At 36.5% G+C, this 21407-nt stretch overlaps 1 protein-coding gene across 1 annotated transcript; it reads left to right on the top strand.

The window, feature by feature from the left end:
• Positions 1 to 5990: 5990 nt before the first annotated feature.
• LOC130014132 (voltage-dependent calcium channel type A subunit alpha-1-like) lies at positions 5991 to 19235 on the top strand. Its single transcript, XM_056103051.1, has 9 exons — positions 5991 to 6090; positions 6646 to 6785; positions 7998 to 8089; positions 12451 to 12621; positions 14180 to 14400; positions 15169 to 15272; positions 15687 to 15862; positions 16289 to 16414; positions 19114 to 19235. The coding sequence occupies exons 1-9, from the start codon at positions 5998 to 6000 to the stop codon at positions 19233 to 19235; spliced, it is 1245 nt and encodes a 414-aa protein (XP_055959026.1). The 5' UTR covers positions 5991 to 5997.
• Positions 19236 to 21407: the final 2172 nt, after the last annotated feature.

The following is a 21407-nucleotide window of genomic DNA, read 5'->3' on the forward strand; positions in this document are numbered from 1 at the left end:
GTTATTTTTACAGCACCCCTGAGAACACTTCCCGCCCCCTCGTTGCTCTGAGCTAGTTACGGCCCTGATGGAGGGTAGTAGTCAGAACGAGGGTTTTAATGTCCAACAGGTGCCTTGCACCAACAGGTGTAAAAAAAGATGGGCATACGTCATGCCATGTGCCATGAGGGAATTTTTGCACGGAAGGCAGTGTTTCTGCCTACTCTTTGTTAAATTTTAATTGTTAAGGGTTCTTTTACAAGCACCCCAACATGTACACAGGACTTTGTTTTTTGTCCCATGGGAAAAACTAGGCACTTTACCTTGGCTCTGCCTATAAGATAGATAGAGAGGGAGCGATATACACACACAGAGGGACCGAGTAGACTAGCTATGGTCGATTCTTATTTCAAATTCCAACTGTCAAGGGTTCTTTTACGAGCACGCCAACTTATACATGGGACCTTGTTTTTCATTCTATCCGAATGACTAGACGCTGTTTTTATCAGGCAACCTCGTGGGTTTTTTCTTGTATCCTCCGGTTTCCTCCAACTGCTAAAGACCCCTGCACGCAAGCGACTAATTTGAAAAAAAATTCTACCGTATGTTAGTGCGAAATGACCTAGTTTGTCGAGTGGACGTTAAACCCAATTTCTCTCTCCCTCTCTGTCTTGCCAGGCCTGTCTTACTCTATTAGAAATAGAGAGATACAGTGAAAGATACCGAGTAGACTAGCTGCGGGGCTGAACCAGAAATTAAGCGAGTCTGTGTTTACAATACACCATACAATATTGATCCTGTTCCATTTTGCCATTCTAACCATTTTTTTTCCTGCCATCTGAAGGTTTGCCTATTGATCCATTGTTTAACTGTATTTGCCGACGTGCAAGGTTCAGTGTTGAGCTAATTCAAGAGAACCGAGGATTTGTTGCGTGTAAAATAAATGACATGGTGTATACAGTTTTAAGTTTCAAGTAATATGTACTCTCTGTTTGTAATCTGTAAACAGCGATTTAAAGTAAAATATATGTGCAATTTAAACATACATTATGCAAGAGCTAAATCTGCCTATTGCTGGTCTTTCTTTAAATTTAGGCCTGAAATGTTATCTAAATTATTAATTATACATTAATTAACTTATCCAGACCATAATCAACTCTCGATGGCATCGCTAGCTTGTGATGTTTATTGGATTAGGTTCCGATTTGCTGTTCGACTTCCATTCATAATTTAATCATGAAATGGATAATCGAGACTATGTTTTTTATCATCCCGATTTCAGTAATGATGATCAAGGTTAGGCCGAGAATTCAATCTATAAAATACCAGTTCTGTGTGGATAAATTTGACTGAAATTTTCAGCAAATTCCCTTTACATTATCTAGTTTTTTACTATTATAATGAGAACTGCCAGCTCTTTATCTCAACTCCCAAAATGTATCTTTAAGGTTGGATGGCCGAATGGTTAGCGCATGCGGGTACTATCATAAGGTCTGTCATTGAGTCAACTGGCGTGGTTTCAAATTTTCCGGTTGTACCTAACAAGGAGAAGGGTCACCTGTCCAACCACATGGGTTTTCTCCAGGTCCTCTGGTTCCCTCCCACTGCAACATACCCCTACGCGCAAGCGAATTATTGAAATCAAATAGAACCATATGTTAGTCCCAAAGTGACCTTGTTAGTGTCGAGTGGATGTTAAACCCCATTTCTCTCTCTGAAAGCTAAATCACAGATTGTCATTTTCCTCTTTTCAGACATCTTAATGCTAAACTGTACTCTCTCTCTCTCTGACGTTAAACCCCATTTCTCTCTCTCTCTGTCGTTGAGTCAACTGGCGTGGTTTCGATTCCCTGGTTGTACGTGGCAAGAAGTAGGGTGGTCTGTCCATCCTTGTGGGTTTTCTCCGGGTCCTCCGGTTTCTTCCCACTGCTAAAGACCCCTATACGCAAGCAAATTACTGAAATAAAATTGAACCATATGTTAATCCTAAAATGACCTAGTATGTGTCGAGTGGATGTTAACCCCCTCCTCTCTCTCTCTCTCTCTCTCTTTCTCTCTCTCATTACTACTTGATAACAATCTCATCTAATTTAGTAGCTTATAGAATATTGATGATCAATGGATTAACCTGATACATCAATAATTCCTATCTATGTACGCTGACCTAATAAAGTATGAAATATCAATAGTTTGGACATCCCTACAGATTTCAGAAAAATTCTTTACACCATCGAGCCATTGATCCTAAACCTGATTGAATGAAGACTGAAAACTTGACTTTATCATATTTTATTAATGGTTAACTGCTTAGGTTACATACTCATTTCATAAAAGGGGGGTTGGATGGCTGAATGGTTAGCGTGCGCGCGCTGTCATTGAGTCGACTGGCGTGGTTTCGAATCCCCGGTTGTACGTGACAAGGAGTAGGGTCACCTGTCCAACCTCGTGGGTTTTCTCCGGGTCCTCTGGTTTCCTCCCACTGCTAAAGACCCCTATGCGCAAGCCAATTATTAAAATAAAATTAAACCATATGTTAGTCCCGAAATGACCTAGTTTGTTTCGAGTGGACGTTAAACCCCATTTCTCTCTCTCTCTCCATTTCATAAAATAACTATAGTGTATACACAGGACCTAGGTTTTTTGTCCCATCCGAATGACTATATGTTGTCATTTGCCAAGACCTCCATCCTGCACCACCAACACAGGGAGCCAACGTCTTACTCATTGAGCCACCTTGGCCCTCAAACCCCAAAAGGCCTTCATAGTTAATTGGGCTAAACAGAAGTACAGTCAATCTCAGGCACATATAAAAACTTTGTCAGACAAAATCCCTCTGGTGCCTGTAATACAGCTTTGATTTTGTTCTGTGATTTGATTGAGGATTTTAATATGTGTCTGACACAAAATTGAAAATAGCTTCTATTAGCTTACAGGGTTGCCTGGCACCTCTCACTGCAAAAGAGAATGATGAAAATAAAAATATACCAAGTTTCTCCACTGGACAATAAACCCTGTTTCTCTCTTTACGGTCAAGTAGTTTCTGTCAATATGCACTGGAACAATTTTCTGAATATAATATTCCAACTGTTATTGTATTTAGTTTTGATGAGCAACTATTTTTAGACTTCTGTCAATAAGGGAATGTAGCTAATCAACTACAGCTTTCTGAAACAGACGCAAAAAGTAATTGAAATTCTCAATTATCCACTTCTAAGTCATCGAGGGACATACATTTCTTGGAATTCTTTCTAAAACTTGAGCTAATTACTCATGTCTTTTTCACCATTTCATTTCATTTTCTTGGGGTTTTTTTCCTGGCGTTCGTCACAAGCTGCTTGCTATACAATCTTGGCTAATCAAGCTACAAGAACATCGGTCTGATAAAAATAGATTTATTATATTACATTGTGCAAGTCGAGTATTGTGCAACGTACAATAACTGCATGCATGAAAATTAGTCAAAATTGTAAACAAGCGGAAATTGCGATGGCTTTTTGGGTGCGTTTGTGTTGGTGGAAAGGAAGTTATTGAGAATGTATTCCGTAATCGCCGTTTTTTTCTTGGGTGACAGAACGCCGTAAAGCAAGAAACTTAATGAATTGAAGATATACCGAAATGACCTTGCACAGGGAAGACGAATGAGGGGAGTAGATGTTATTGGTCAACTGGGGATTTAATGTTCGCTTCCACGCTTAGTGACATCACAGATGAACCTTTATTTTAGTAAAATCAACCCATGTGCAGGGGTCTTTGCTATGGTCAAAAAACTGAGAGTGCGCCCCATGCATATAAGCTGACCCGCGGGGTCAAACCCACAACATAAATGATATAGATAAATGATTAATTAAAGATACACCATGTTCTTGCTATAATAGATAATGTAAAATGAAAATATTGAAAATTTCATTCAAATTACTGTTTTCTGAGTCAAGTTACCACTGTTTGTAGTTTTGACAAGATGTGTGCATTATGGAAACCAGGGACGGACGGGAATTGACACTAGAAAAAGTATCTAGACATTTGGATGGTACAAAAAACCATTGGCAGCTCATTGACAGTCTCCAGGCAGATGGAAATCAAAGGATAGAATAGCTGTAGTTCCACTGAATGGGCATAATGAGAGAGAAAAATAAATGGGCTTTAATATGCACTTGACACTAACATGGTTCAATTTTATTTCAATAATTCGCTTGTGGGAGTAAACCGGGGGACCTGGAGAAAACCCATGAGGTTTGATAGATGACCCTACTCCTTGTCACGTACAACCTGGGAATTGAAACCATGCAAGTTGACTCAATGACAGGCCTTATGATACAACGTGCATGCACTTACCACTCGGCCATCCCCCCCCCCGACCTCTCATAGCACACTGCATGTACGTCTGACTTTATTAGACCAGTAGGTGCAGGCAAGTAAGACGTTAAAAATAATGAAATAATGTTATACACATCCATTGCCAATTCCTGGCCTCCCCCACCCAATCAATCATCAACTGATCAACATTTTTCCAATGTAGTGATGAAACAGATTGATTAAATCAGAATCTCCAGAAGAGTTGCCAAAACTTTGTCTGATCAAAAGATACACCCATTGGACTGGAAAAATTCTGTCTGCTTTGATCCCAAAATTGATTTGTATCTTTTCCTTCGGCATTCTTGATTCCATCAATATCCTAATCGTCCCTTGACCTTGATTACCATTTATAAGAGAAGACATGGTAATTATTTAACGCCCACTCACTATTTCATCTTGATTAATCCAGCAGAAAATGCCAATGCTTCAGTGAGATTGCAAAGAAAGAGTAGAATTGATATGGAATTTGAACGAAATCTGAGAGTTAATCATTATCATGCCATTTCTTATTCACCTCCTGCTGTCTTCATTAGACTGAGGTTAGGCCAATAATACTGAAAACACCATTTCTTTTCTCTTCTACATGTATGTTTATTAAAACAAAAACATTATACATTACCATATTTTGTAAAGCGCACGCGAGCACTTAATTAGTCATGAAAGTTGTGCGCTATAAAAATGGACAATAATGATATGTTTTTTGCTACATGATCATTTTTACATACACCTGTATTGTCTTGGGATTCACTCATTTAGGTTATTTGGAGACTTGAAATTGTAAATTGGAGAGGGGGGGGGGGGGTGGTTGGATGGCCAAATGGTTAGTGTGCACACATTGTATCAGAAGGTCTGTTATTGAGTCAGTTGGCGTGGTTTTGATTCACTGGTTGTATGGGACAAGGAGTAGGGACGCCTGTCCAACCTCATGGGTTTTCTCCGGGTCTTCCAGTTTCATCCCACTGCTGAAGACCCCTATGCGCAAGCAAATTATTGAAATAAAAAAACTGAATCATATGTTAGACCTGAAATGACCTGGTTTGTGTGGAGTAGATGTTAAACCCTCCCTCCCTCTCTCTCGGTGAAGGTAAAGGTGACTGAACAAATAAAAAATTGAGAAAATGATTGGAAATGTTATACTAGTGAGGATTACAGAAAATTTTTAGCATATATATATTGTGAGAATTACTAAAAAATGTCTAATTTGTGCGATTGACAGAGAATTATATAGGAATGAATGATATTTTATATTTTGTTGGAATGAATGAAATTTTATATTTTGTAGGAATGAATGGAATTTTATATTTTTTATGGAATGAATGAAAGTTTTATATTTTGTCAAAGTGAATGGAAATTTAGTGCCTTGTCAGACAAATTTTATTGATGATGAGTTAGTTGTATTTTACGTCCGCTTCCACCGAGGTGATATCGCAGACAAGCACAAATTTTATTTGTGTGACATAGAATTTGTTGCATTTTGTGAGAATGGCTGAAAATTTTATATTGTTGTAAAAATGACTGTGTGAGGAGTCTGGGGAAAATTTTAATATGTGTTGTGAGAGTGGGGAAGAATTTAGGCATAATTGTGTATCAGATTTGTGTAACAAAAAAAAAAAAAAAAATTCAATAAATTAATTTCCTTAACTTTCGTTCACGCCGTTCGAGTATATGGTCCTCCTTACCATCATTGCCAATTGTATAGTTTTAGCCTTAGAAGAACATTTACCAGCGCACGACAAAACACCTCTTGCAGTACAACTGGTAAGTTCATTTAATTTATGTATGATTCTCCAAGTAGTTTTACTAGAATTTGAATGATAATAGGCCGACCACTGATTTCATAAATTTCAGAAATTCCCAATTTCTTCTCTGCTGATGCCGAGATTTATGCTCTTACAAATTAGTCATGAATATCAAAGTCACCAAAACTGAAAGGTCCAATCTGGATTCCCCTTGTCAAGGGTGCAAGGACCTGACTAAAAGAAGTTACGCCTTTTTCGGATGATATGAAAGACCAAGGTCCACCAGTGCTCATTGGCGTACACCCCTTGTCCGACCATTTGGGTTTTCTCCGGGTCCTCCGGTTTCCTCCCACTGCTAGAAAGACCCCTATGCGCAAGCGAATTATTAAAATAAATTTAAACTATAAGTTTGTGTCGAGTGGACATTAAACCCCATTTCTCTCTCTCTCTCTGACGTACCCCCCAACCCCACCCCTCTAAAAATCAGTTCCTACTGGGCTGTAATTGTGAGAAATGTATGGTAAAGACTTGAATAAAAACTGAGATATAACGAAAACTTTTTTTTATTTTACAGGAAGCAACAGAGGCATATTTTCTTGGTATATTTTGTGTGGAAGCGTCTTTAAAAATATTAGCTTTAGGTTTTGTATTGCATAAAGGTTCCTACTTACGGAACGTCTGGAATATAATGGATTTTATAGTAGTAGTTACGGGGTATGTATAGTACTTTTTAAAAACAATAATTTTAGATCATCAGAGCTTTTTTGTTCTTAATGTTTTAGGAATATAAATAGATACATGCAACAAGAAATATTTTTTTTTCCTTGGTTTCTGTTAAAAGTTTAAGGCTGCTGAAAATAGTTTCTGATTATCAGAGCTTTTTTGTTCTAAATGTTTTAAGAATAGATATAGAAACATGTAACAAGAAATATTTTTTTTTCTTGGTTTCTGTTAAAAATTTAAAGCTGCTGAAATTAATTTCTAGTTATCAGAGTATTTTCGCTCTCTTATTTTTTTCAAGTATCTAAATAATTATAGATAATGAGAAATATTTTATTTCCTTGGTTTCTGTAAGAAATTTAAAGCTGCTAGGGATAAAAAAAATTTATCAAGCAACCATCAGCAGCTTTAGCTAGAATATCATTGAATTTAAAGTATTGAAGTTATTATGCCTGTTCGTATTTTGAATGTATGTGGGGTTTTTTTTTCATAGTATTGATAATCAGTTGATCTGATTAAGAGAAATCATTTGCATTGCGGGACTCTCTTAATAATTTAAAGTAGCTAAGTCTCTAACTCAATATCATCCAAAATCTTCGACATTGAAAACACGAAGTATTTGTCGGTTTAAATCAACATTGATGTTGTGATCTTACGGGGAAAAGATGGGCTTCTGATATCCAATAATTAAGACAAAATAAACATTTTACTGTTGGTACACGAATCGTGTACCATGGTGCATTTCAGCGCCATTTTTAACAAGGGACTCGTAGAAGGAGGCTAGATATATTCCACAAGTCATGTCAAACGGTGACATCATAATCTTATCTGGAGAGCATGCGCAATAAATACTATCGGTATAGACTGGAATAACCAGACACTAGAGATTGCTATTGGATTGAGACTTCTGGCGTATTTCGCCGAACATAACTGATTAGAAATTGCAGTAAAAACAAACGATTGAATGTAAATCAGTTTATATACATTCACATTACATTATTATATACGTTGCGACCCATTTGTGTCAATTTCTAGATCAAAAATAGTAACGATTTAGCTCCTTTAAACTAAAATGTTTTAAGGATGTGGTCTTTTCGTTGGTTGGGGGTTAAAATCCTAGAACAAGTTTCATTTCTTAACCAATGTAAAGGCTTCTTTCTTGAAATATTTTTGAAAACCTTTTTTTTCTTTCTGTGACCCCTGCAGGTGTCTCGGCTATATCTTGCCCTTCTTAGACCAAGGGGCCGTAAGATCTTTGCGGGTCTTACGGCCGTTAAAACTAATCAATGGAGTGCAAAGTAAGACATTTTAGCAAATGGCATTTTGTTGGCAGCTTTTCAAATCAATTTGGTTTCCCGGGTGATCCCCTTCCCTCCCCCCTCCCCTACTTTTGCACAAGGATAATGCCAACCCTAACATTATTTTTTTTATGGGTGTAGGTATTAAGCTTAAAGTTGCAATTTCATATTTTTACGCTATATTTTTAAAATTTATTAAAATAAAGCCTTAAAAGAGATGGTATCTATAAACAGTCCTACCTTGTTAAAGAATAATCCTATTAATCCTATAATTCACTATTGCCAGCTGAGAAATTGGCAAAAATATCATTTTCCTCTTCAAATTCAAACGTTTGAGGATAGCTACTCCATGGTGCAGAATAGAAAACAAGGGAGGATATTGTGTTATTATTTCCGGTGTAAATGAGTTTTTAATGTGAGAACGACACCTATGATCGTATAATAGTGAGTTGACAACTTATTGAGCAAAAGACATAGAAATAATTTTCTTAGAAAATATGAAATTGTAACTTTAAACATATTTCTTTTAATAAATGTCTTGTTACGTCGAGAGAAAGCTTGTATTTGGTTGAATGTGATTGCTTGGATGATTTAAGAGATAGAGAAATGGGGTTTAGCGTTGGGGTCTTTAGCAGTGGGAGGAAACCAGAGGACCCGGAGAAAACCCACGAGGTTGGACATTCGACCCTACTCCTTGTCACGTACAACCGGGGAAACGAAACCATGCCAGTTGACTCAATGACGTTATATCATAAGGTCCGTCATTGAGTCAACTGCCGAGGTTTCGATTCCCCGATTGTACGCGATAAAGATTAGGGATGCCTGTCCAACCTTGTGAGTTTTCTCCGTGTCTTTCGGTTTCCTCCCACTGCTAAAGACCCCTATGAGCAAGCGAATTATTGAAATAAAATTGAACTGTATGTAAGTCCCGAAATGACCTAGTTTGTGTTAAGTGGATGTTAAACCCCATTTCTCTCCCTCTGTGTAGAGAGGGAAATGATATTAATTATTTCCAGTATCTATTAATGACACGATTAACACCTTTAGTCCTTATATGGTCGGATTTTGCCTAGGACTGGGGAATGGTTATTTTTATTTCAAAAAAAAAAAATACAGACTGGACTGGCATAAAAGAAATGGAAAATGAATGAATGACATAATGATAAATAGTGAACATATTTTAATATCAACAGGTTCTTAGATTACTTATATCCATCATTAGACCAGGCCGCCATCCGTTCATTACGAGTTTTACGACCATTAAAATTAGTCACAGGAGTTCAGAGTAAGAGTTACTTCCCCTTCACAGTATGAGGGGAATTATAATATCCCTAGCTGCTGTGGTTGTAGAATGGACTTAAGGGAATTCCCTCCGCATATATGTAGTTGTCATGGTTACAAGAAATACTACATTTTATCATTCTTATCATATCCCTAGCTGCTGTGGTTGTAGAATGGACATAAGGGAATTCCATCCACATATATGTAGTTGTCATGGTTACAGATTGTCATGGATACATGAAATACTACATTTTATCATTCTTATCATTCATATGAGCCTATTGTCTTGAAAAGTGCTTAATGTTTTTGGTTTTTTTATGTAAAGTTCCCTGGATTTCCCTAATCTTTTTAAGCTGGATATTAAATTTCATAGCTTAACAACTTAGCAATTGTGATGGCAACAGTCAAACCCCAATGGTGAATGGTTTTAACTTAATCAGCATATCTTTTTGTTTGCATCACTGTAACTCGGGTATCATTTAATCTTGGTGTATCTAGCACTAATTTCTTTCACATTCCTTTAATATCAAATCGAGAAATTAAACGCTTGTAAATTGGACACCCATTATCAAAATTGAATGGTCAGCTTTAAACTGAACAAGAGTACAAATTAGATGATTTTAAATGATTTTTATGAATTTTTAAACAAAGATTTCATATTAAATTAATGTGAAAGAAATTAGTGCCAGATACACAAGATTAAATGATACCTGGGTTACAGTGTATATAGGGTATTTAACCCTTGCATACCATACACCAAATTTAAAATTGATTTTCAATTTCAATTTTTATAAATCTTCACAAAATTCCACCACTGCAAGTCAAACATATATGCTGGTTTTAATTGAGTTTTCCCATTGATGCAACCCTGGATTTGCTTTATTTTGAATTGGGTTTCCTGGTGATGTTTTTTTTTTAATTTCCTTTCCCCATAGGTTTATAACCATTGTTACAACTTCCACTGCGTCTTCCTCATTTGATTTGAGAACGTTAAGAGCTGTCCGAGTTTTACGACCGTTAAAATTAGTCTCGGGCATACCAAGTAGGTTCCCCTTTTTTATTATATTCTTTCATTTTCATTTTTCATAACTATTATATTTCATATTTGTATATATTTGAAGAGCTCTTTTAGGAAAAAATTCCTTCAGATTTTCCGGCGAGGTTTTCCCCTTGTCAGTGATGCAGGATGGAGGGGCTAACAATGACAGCTGTCTAGTCGTTCGGATGGGATGAAAAACCGAGGTCCCGTGTACACATTGGCATGCACGTAAAAGATCCCTTGGCAGTTGGAATTCGATATAAGAGTAGGCCGTAGTGCTGCTGCCCGGGCAAAATTTCCCTCATAGCACACTGTATGGCGTATGCCCGTCTTCATTAGCCCAGTATAGGAGCAGAACAGTAGGACGTTAAACCCCATTTCATTTCATTTCATTTTTTAGGAAAAACAGACAGCATTAATTTTAAATTAATGTTTAGGTTGTGTGTTTTAAAGTAGGGTAAATACTATTTCGTTATTCAAATGAAATGAAATAGAGCTTAATGTCTGCACCAGACAGACCAATGAAGACAGGTATCCACCATGATGTGTGCTATTACATAGTGAAACCAGGCTGGAAAATCATGATGAACTTTCTCGATTGACGATCAATATCGGAATCGAGTCTGACACATCCTTTTTAGCGAGGTATCGATGATCAACACCGGGATCGAGTCTGACACGTACTTGACAGTGAGGCATTTTTGGGCAAACACGAGTAATGCTTAAGTGGAGTGAAAATCCTGATGAACTTTAAGTAGCGTGTGTTTTGGGTTTTTTTTGATAATGTATGATAATGTGTTGCGCAAGATGTGGGAGTTCTGGTGGTTGAGCAGTCAGGTGCTCTCGACTATGCAAACATCCTAGGTTCAATCTTGTCAGGGGTGTGGCGTACCTGACATAATAGTGTGCCCAGTTGCTGTGGAAAACCATGGTCATGTGTACATGTTGATGTATATTTAAGCACTGCCATTCGGGCAAGATTCCCACTCTTCGCATTGTGCGTAACCATTGGAATGAAACATATCATATGTTTGTCTCAAAATGACCAGAATATTGTGTTGTCGAGAAGAGGCTTCCATAGTTTTGGTGGCGTTTGTATTGTTTAAAAGAGCTCTTCATTTATTATGATCCTATTGGTGTTAATGATATATTTATATAAATAAAATATTAACGATAAATACTAAATCCAACTTGGTTGATGGTGAAAATAAATTGGATTTAAATTGAAAACATTATTGGTCTAATCAAAATTTAATTCCACTCATAGTGCATGGTGATATAGAATTTAAACTATAGTAATTTGATATTTATGTATACTTAGAAATTATGATAAATGTCCAACATTTCCGAAATCCCCCATCTTGGAATTCAGGAATTAATAATGGTTTGATCAGATTTTCATTGTTTCGTTTACCACTTACAATATTCTGACCAATAAGAGAGAGTTATCACCAATTAAAGTGGGCATATTTAAACTGAATAGTGTGATGTGATATTGGGTCGGGGTTGTGGTGGTCTAGAGTGTATTGCTTCGAGTTCTAGAAGCTTGTCAACCCTGGCTTTTGGTTTCGATCTTTGGTGTGAGTGTATGTGGCTTGGAGATAGGTACGCCATCTCAACTTCATGGGTATACTCTGGGTACTCCGGTTTCCTCCCACAGGAAATTCAGGATATTCAAAAATTGGATGGAAGCAAACTGTAAACTCTACAAACAACAACATGAAAATCTGACCAAATCTTGAATAAGATGGTTGGATCTGTATTTTAATTAACGATAAATTTGTATACTCTCATATACCTCATTATTCTTTTGATAACATGTATAATTCATTAGATTTACCTTAAATGAAATGTTGATATTACTGAAAAGCATAAAGGTATCTTTTTCGCTATAATTTATTTTGAAGATTTGAAATAATTTGTTTTGATTATTTAAACATTCTTTAGATTAAATTAACATGTCAAAATTACTGTAAAACCTAGATACCCTTTCATTAGAATTTCAAGATTTGTAATAATTATGGTTTTTTTTCTAATATAGGTCTACAGGTTGTCTTGAAGTCCATTATAAGGGCTATGGCCCCTTTATTACAAGTATGTCTACTCGTATTATTCGCCATCATTATATTTGCTATTATTGGCTTAGAATTCTACGCTGGTGCTTTCCACAACGCTTGTTTCAAAAAGGGAACCAAATATTCTCAAAGTGAAGGTAAGTCAGAAATCTTATAATAGCACAGACACTGAACTAAGAAAAATCTTGTTTGGTTTGTGTGTGGTGTGTGGGGTTGGATGGCTGAATGGTTAGCGCATGCGCGTTGTATCATAAAGTCTGTCATTGAGTCAACTAGGTGTGGTTTCGATTCCAAGGTTGTACATGACAAGGAGTAGAGTCCTCTGTCCGACATCGTGGGTTTTCTCCGGGTGGTCCGGTTTCCTTCCACTGCTACAGAACCCTATGTGCATGCAAATTATTGAAATTAAATTGAACCATATGTTAGTCCTAAAATGACCTAGTTTGTGTCACGTGGACGTTAACCACCCCCTTCTCTCTCTCAAGATACCTGGTCAATATGAGTATCAGAGGCGGATTCAATGGGGGGCGCGAGGGGCGCGCACCCCCCTAATTTTCGACAGTGCCCTTTTTTACTGCTGAAAGTGTCTTTTCTCAGACTCAAATATGTCTGTTCCCAACCCGTTGTAGGGATCCCAAATGACTCAAACCATCGACTCAAACACACCAGTCTGGGAAATAGCTCTTGGAATGGCTACAGATGCAAGGAAATGACGGATAATTTTCTTGGCCCCCCCTCCCACAGCGGTGGCCCCGTCTCCGCAGTCAATGCCTTCATTTTGCAGCCCACCCCCCTTTTCAAAATTTCTAGATCCGCCCCTGAGTATATATTAATGTTTATATACACATATTACTGAATCTACATTGTATACTGTCATGACCATTCAAGCGTGACTACTCATTTCCTTTCTCCTCTCCATCTATTATAACACATGGCTTACCTTGTGATATCTGTATGTTTTAAAATGTGTGTTACGCTGGATCGAGACCAGTGATGTGTAATTATGAGGTGTGGGATTGACAGTTTGTAGGGCATTCATTTGATGGAATATACGATAACTCAAGTTATGTGGCTACCTGTAACTGAAATGGATAACAATAAGCAAGATGTGAGGTTTACATCAAAATATTTCACTGAGCCCTCATGTGTGGATCTGGCCCCGAATTCACAAAGTATTCTCAGACTTAGGTTAAGAATTTACTCAAAATTGTTCACCTTATTCTAACTAAAATATAGCCCTTTATCAAACTTTTGTTGTTTTAATGTATCCAATACATCAATAAGAAACTATGTGCAAAGTTTTGCTTTTCTGGATCAAAGATATTTCTCCTAAACAGTGATTGAAAGTTGAGTAAATTCTTAACTGAGGTCTGAGAATACTTTGTGAATATATATATTCTAGATGACATAGATCTAAACATGCTTGTCTCAAAATGGCATTTCTCACTCTGACAATGTTTGATATAACCAAGGTTTGATATTAACAATGTTTGATATTAATGAGGTTTCAAACATTGTTTGATATTAACAATGTTTGAATGTTTGATATTAACAATGTTTGAATGTTTGATAGTAATAATGTTTGATAGTAATAATGTTTGATAGTAACAATGTTTGATATTAATGAGGTTTCAAACATTGTTTGATATTAACAATGTTTGATATTAACAATGTTTGATATTTTATATATTATAGATGACATAGATCTAGGAGATGAAGAAAGTATAAGACCGTGTGCTACAGACTATTATATTAGTTCATACGGTGGTTTTAGATGTCAACATAACGTCTCCGAGTGTCGGGACGGATGGAAGGGTCCTAACGATGGTATTACTAGTTTTGATAATATAGGTTTCGCTATGTTAACCGTGTTTCAGTGTATAACAATGGAAGGATGGACAACAGTATTGTATTATGTAAGTGTAAACCATACATTATAATATTTATAAAAGCATGCCCGGGTTCGTCTGGGGTCCAAAAATGGCCCTGGAAGTGGTAGGCTATAGCCACCAGCCCTATGTTACTACCCGGTCCACTTTACCCATATACACCAAATTTCAGCCTCGGGACAGCAGATGGACAGACATATGACAGTCACAAATACTAGTATAGATCATGATGTGTATACATTAAAGAATTGTAAGAGATAACAGTGACTATGACGACCAGGTTATCCTGGATGTCAGTGACTAGTTTCGTTCAGATTGGACTCATATAGCGGGCATTTTTATTTATACTATTCCAAAACCCAGGTGGGTTTTCCATGGTTACTAATTGGCGGGATTACCGAGGTTGGCCTCTTGACGGGGTTTGGGAATGTGTTACTGGGATCGGTAGCATGCTTACCCGGGTTGTACAGAGGTTTGACAATCGATCAGTTAGATTGAAGTGCTGGTGTCCATAATTTTGCTAACTAGGATGCCTTTGGTTGGTTTGTAACATTGTTACTTGTCATAACAATATATAAAGGGATACTATATAGACAAGGGGGTTGAGGTAAGATTAGTCATTCAGAACTTTATGTTGAACATCCACCTCAAAGTAAAATTCCAAATTTCATTACAAGACTATGAAATAATGCTAGCCAAATATTCAAATTTGTTTATTCCAAAAGTTTTTTTATAAATTTATTTTCTATTATTGATATGATTTTTATTATGTTGCTGATTTTCTTTCTTTTTCAGGCAAATGACGCCTTAGGAAACATTTTTAATTTTTTATATTTTATACCTCTTATTGTTTTGGGCTCGTTTTTCATGTTAAATCTAGTTCTTGGTGTTCTCAGTGGGTAAGTTAGATTTAATTACTTGTTTGCCTATATATATTTCGCATACCATGATGCTGCTACACATTGTATATAATTTACAACAAAGATTTAATTTGGGTGGAATTCTTCTACCTAGCTCCCCACCCTGCGTGACGTATAGCTATAGAAATAAAATTCACCATACATTTGTCTTAAAATAACCAATTGTATATAATTTAGAACAAAGATTTGATATGAAAGGGTGCATAGTTTTTCGAATAGGACAAAAAATTCTTCTTAGGTGGAATTCTTCTACCTAGCACCCCACCCTGCGTGACGTATAGCTATAGAAATAAAATTCGCCTAATATTTGTCTCAAAATAACCAAATGTTGACGAAAACATTAAACCCAAGTCCATTCCGTTTTGTGTACAATATCTTCCCTTCAAATTTCAGTGAATTTGCCAAAGAAAGAGAGCGAGTAGAAAATAGACGAGCTTTTTTTAAATTACGCCGTCAGCAACAAATAGAACGAGAGTTAAACGGTTACTTAGAGTGGATCTGTAAAGCAGAAGAAGTCATTTTAACCGAAGATCGAACAACAGAAGAAGAAAAATATAAAATTATAGAAGGTATTTTTTTATCCTTATTTTTTGCCAAAATTGTAGAATGTTTTGCTATAGCCACAAATGTCTTGACCCATGTTTGTGGTATAACTGCTTTCATTTTATAATTTTGGACATATTTTATTCAAAGATGCTATAATAGATCAAAAATATAGAACGAAAAATGAATATATTGAAAATATCATTCAAATTACTTTATTCTCGGTGAATTTATGACTGTTTTAAGATGTAGCAAAATGTTGCTCGAAAACCAATGCCAAGTCTAAATTATCCATCATATCGTTAGAGTTGATTATAGGCTTGTCATTTGAAGCCAAAATCAAGATCTGCAATTGGCACATTTAGTTCTATATAATTCATCTTTAACGTGGTTCTGGAAGATTAAGTTTACTAGGTAGAAGCTTTCACTAGTTTCATTTTATATTTTGTCAGCTCGACGGAGAGCAGCGGCTAGAAAAATGAAACAGTTAAAAGGTGAAGAAACGGATGACGATAATAACGAGCCTATGGAGGATGATCTATTATCAGGTGTAACAATAGGAAAATATAATACTATAGGTAAATATACATAATACAATATTGAAATTTAAAATACAGATGTGATGTCACCCTTTTATGTTGGCGTACCATTATTTCAAATCATCATACAGGCAACTTGCCAATTGTACATTATTTATACTAGTGAAATATTGGACTCATGTGACGTATTTCACTGTAAAAGCATGTGTGGAGTGTCTGTATTTTAAGTCGTTTAATGGTCTCGAGCTTAAGACATTGCGTAATATATTGTAAAAACACTCGGGCCTACAGCCCTCTTGTGGTTACAATATATTACTTAAAGATACATTCCCGCGTACAAACTGGGTGATTTAAGGGTATATATGGACTAAAAACATATTCAGACTAATTAATTTGTCATAATTTTGCTTCAAATCCTTCTCAAACATTCTAATTGCAAAGGAATGCCCTGCTATAAAAATTTGATCAAACAAGGTCATATTTACGTCAAGTGACTTACCTCCCTTGGAAGTCAGAGTAGAATCCATTGCATACATAAGACGATGTTGTCTTTAATCGCTTACTATTTATTACAAATATCGAATCCTAATTAAATTCTCAGATTATCCACTACCCGCGTCTTTTTCCGTCATTTTTATCTCAGTCAGTGTTGTACGTCTAACTCTTCATAAAGTTTATCAACTTGTACATCAAGCGCTCAATGTTCGCGTGTGACCTTTGACATCACGTGTGCAGAAATTCCTAATCGTCGGGCTGTCGATTAGGGGAACCCTTACATTTTTGTCCTGTATACGCTCCATGAGTGTTTTTCGGGGAATCCAGTATTTTTCTAGTGAGATTGGATATCTCTACTTTCTATATATACCAAAATTGCCATACTTTTATTGGAAATAACCACCCGATAAATACTTTTCTGGGAACCCATCTTTAATGTCTCGCTCTCAACCATTAAACAATACATAATACTATACGTAGATTATACTTCACAATACAATATTTAGATTTTATTAAATATAATATTTAAATATAATACTATAGGTAGATTATGCTTATACACAATACAATTAATATTTAGATTTTATTAAATCTGGAGAGCTGCTTTACTACTTGAAGTCTTTTATCCAGATAGTGTATTATTCTGACAATATCTAATTTTTTACAGCCTAATTCGACCCTAAAATCTACTTAAATTGATTAATTAAAATTTGATTAAGGAACCAAAACAACAAAATGAAATGAAATGGGGTTTAACGTCCTACTGTTCTGCTCCTATACTGGGCTAATGAAGACGGGCATACGCCATACAGTGTGCTATGAGGGAAATTTTGCCCTGGCAGCGGCACTATCGCCTACTCTTATATCGAATTCCAACTGCCAGGGGATCTTTTACGTGCATTCCAATATATACACGGGACCTCGATTTTCCGTCTCATCCGAAGGACTAGACAACTGTCCTTGTCAGGCCCTCCATTCTGCACCACTGACAAGGGGAAACCACGTCGGAAAATCTGGATGTACTTTCTCGGCCAATGCAGGGATCAAACACCCGACCTCCAGGCTAGCGAGCCAGTGTCTTAACCACCTAGCCACCATGGCTCCCGAACCAAAACAACAATATCAGTGGTGGATAATCTTTGATTCCGTCAGATTTTGATTATCAGGCGCTTATAGCGACACATGCTTGTTTATATGCTCTAAAGGGGAAGTCGAATGTTGCGATTTTAAGACATAATAATAATAATATAATAAATTATGAATTTGTAGAGCGCAGTTCTTTGTAGTAAACTGCTCAAGAGTGCTAGACATATATTTGCTTGAAGATTAATGTCTTTAGCTGTGACTTAAATGTGTTAATGTTTAGCGCCGCTGTCCGGGCAAAATTTCCATCATAGCACACTGTATGGCGTATGCCTGTCTTCATTAGCCCAGTTCGGAGCAGAACAGAAGGACATTAAACCCCATTTCGTTTCATTTCCGTGTTCAATGTTTCGTATCTTTTGATGTCAATGGGAAGTCCTTTCCATAAAACTATGCCACATCGCAGAAAAACACGATCTCCATGCATGTACATTTATAGTTCAGTGGTACTACAATAATATGTGAACAAATGAAACCCACAAAAAGACAAGAAATATAAATAACTGCAGCCTGACAATGGTATAAACACATAGTATTTATCAACAAATGAAATATGCATAGATTAAAAAAGTTTACCTAGGGACTTAGATTTTTATGAGGTAAACGTACAATTCTCACCTTTCGTACTTCTCAGCGAATAAATAGCAGTAGTTCTGGTCATTCCATGTGCTAAATGGTTAAAGGGGCATTAGGGAGATTAGATAAAGTGTTGACAGTTCTCACTATAACAGTTAAAAGATAGATAACGTCAATAGAATATGCTGAAAATTACAGTCAAATTGCTCCACTCTGAACCGAGATATTAGCTTTTGAATTTTAGGCTAGCCTCAATCATTACTAAAGTCGGCCCGATAGAAAACAAAGTCTCGCTTATCCATTTTTACGTTTAATTATTTTTCAAGAAATGTATTCCAATCTGCTAAATATTGTAGGCTATCGATGGCATCGAGAGTTGATTATGGTCTGGATAAGTTAATTAAGCCTCCATTACAAATAACTGATTACATTCTCAGCTTTATACACATACGAATTGATTCACTTATTGATAAAGACATACACGACAAATTTTAATAACAATTTTTTTATTTGTTTTCCCTCAGGAAATACATTTGTTAGAAATAAAACTAGTAGTAAGAGGACAACTGGTAAATGTGGTGCATTCTGGAAAGCCGAAAAACGAGTGAGGTTAGTATATCAAGAACAAAATTGTTGTGAATGGTAATAATCTTCATTTACATATAGTGGGGTTGGATGACTGAATGGTTAGCACGTGCACGCTGTATCATAAGGTCTGTCATTGAATCAACTGGAGTGGTTTCGATTCCCCGGTTGTACGTGACAAGAAGGGGGAGCCCCTGTCTAACCTTGTGGGTTTTCTCCGGATCCTCCGGTTTCTTCTCACTGCTAAAGACCCCTGCGCGCAAGTGAAGTATTGAAATAAAATTAAACCATGTGTTAGTCCCGAAATGACCTAGTTTGTGTTGAGTGGAATTTAAAACCCATTTCTCTCTCTGTCTCTCTTTTACATTTATGAATATTCATCCCAATCTGTACACTATTATATACATTTTGAGATTTTCCCCTTACAACTTTCGATTTTAAATTTTATCGGCAGAGGTAAGTGAAATACTCATATGTATGAATTTCAAAATTTGACACGGAATCCTTCCATAAGATCCTTTGTAAATATGTGCAAAAAAAAAGTAAGCATTCATTAAGGGAATATTAATAATATTATAAAATTTCCCACCCCCCCACAAATCTATAATAAATCATAATTATGTTGATATGTCACTGTTCAATCAAAACCCCCCGCTCATATTACAAACAAATTTTCTCCAAAAATACTATAATAGTTCTAAATAATGTGGATATGCCACTGTTCAGGCAAAACTCTCTGCTCATATTACTCACAAATTATATATATGAAAGATACCATATGCTAGTCTCAAAATAACTGAAGTATTTGTTGTGTTAAATCCCGTTACATCATTTTATCACCATCTTGTTTCAGGTATTGACAAGGACAGCTGTCTAGTCATTCGGATGGCACAAAAAAACGAGATCCTGTGTACACATTAGCGTGCACATAAAGGATCCCTTGACAGTTGGAATTCGATATAAGAGTGGGCCGCAGTGCCGCTGTCCGGGCCAAATTTCCCTCGTAGCATACTGTATGGCGTATGCCCGTCTTTATTAGCCCAGTTCGAAGCAAAACAGTAGGACGTTAAACCCCATTTCATTTCATTTGTTGTTTCAGGTATAAAATACGTCACATGATAAAAACCCAGGGATTTTATTGGTTTGTCATTGTTTTAGTGGCTTTAAATACAGCATGTGTAGCATCAGAACATTACGGTCAACCAGCTTGGCATGAAGAATTTTTATGTAAGTTAAATTCTGATTTACTGCTAATTAATGTGCATCACAAGAATCCAGGCAATGTCTATTTTTAGGCTGGTTGGTGAGGTCTTCTTTTTCATCTTCTGTTAGTGTTTAACATCCACTTCCATCGAAGGTGATGTTGCAGACAAGTTGTCTTATTTCTATTATCTCAGCACAGGGATCTTTCCTTTGGGAGGAAACTGGAGTACCCTGAGTAAACCCACGAGGTTGAGAAGGCGCCCCTGTCTCCAAGCCACATACGCTCACACCTGGGATCGAAACCACAACCGCAAGCCAGAGGTAACCGGACAGCTAGAGGTCAAAGCGCAACACTGGGCCATCCCAGCCCCCCTGGTGAGGTCAGGTTGGTTGCGGAGATCAAGATATATCAGGATTGGTGTGACTTGGCTTTCGTGGTGTGTAACTCAGTGTGTGGGAATTCCCAAACAGCCTGAAAATAGACTCCTCCCAACAATCTAACTTACAACAAGGGGAGATAATCAAACTGAATTAATTTCTCTACACATGGCTCGAAACTAAATTTTTCGGTGCTAGTCCTACGTGGTGTCTATCTCGGCGTGTGTAAATTTCCAAACGGCTTGAAATTAATTTTCCCAACAAGGGGAGATAATCAAACTGAATTAATTTCGCTACACAGATATAGCATGGCTTGAAACTTACTTTTTCGGTACTACTCCAGAGAACTAATTAGAGAATATAAGACTTGATCAGTTCTTAGCAGAATTCATTTGTCTGCGATTTAACATAATGTGAAATAACAAATACAATGTTCTCCTTGTATTTTTTTCTTAATTTTTTATATAACCAGTGGAATTTGAAAACTAATTTATAGAAAAACAGTATCGAACATTTTTTTCAAGGAAAATTTATAAGACTGTATGACTGATGTTTTAGGGGTATTGTTAGTCTGTTAGAAAAGTTATTTGTCTCGGCCCAACATACTAATGCTAAAATCCAACCCTGTAAAAAATGATTGATTATTATGTGG

Source organism: Patella vulgata, chromosome 1 (genome assembly GCF_932274485.2).
Source record: "Patella vulgata chromosome 1, xgPatVulg1.2, whole genome shotgun sequence".
Lineage (NCBI taxonomy): Eukaryota > Metazoa > Mollusca > Gastropoda > Patellidae > Patella > Patella vulgata.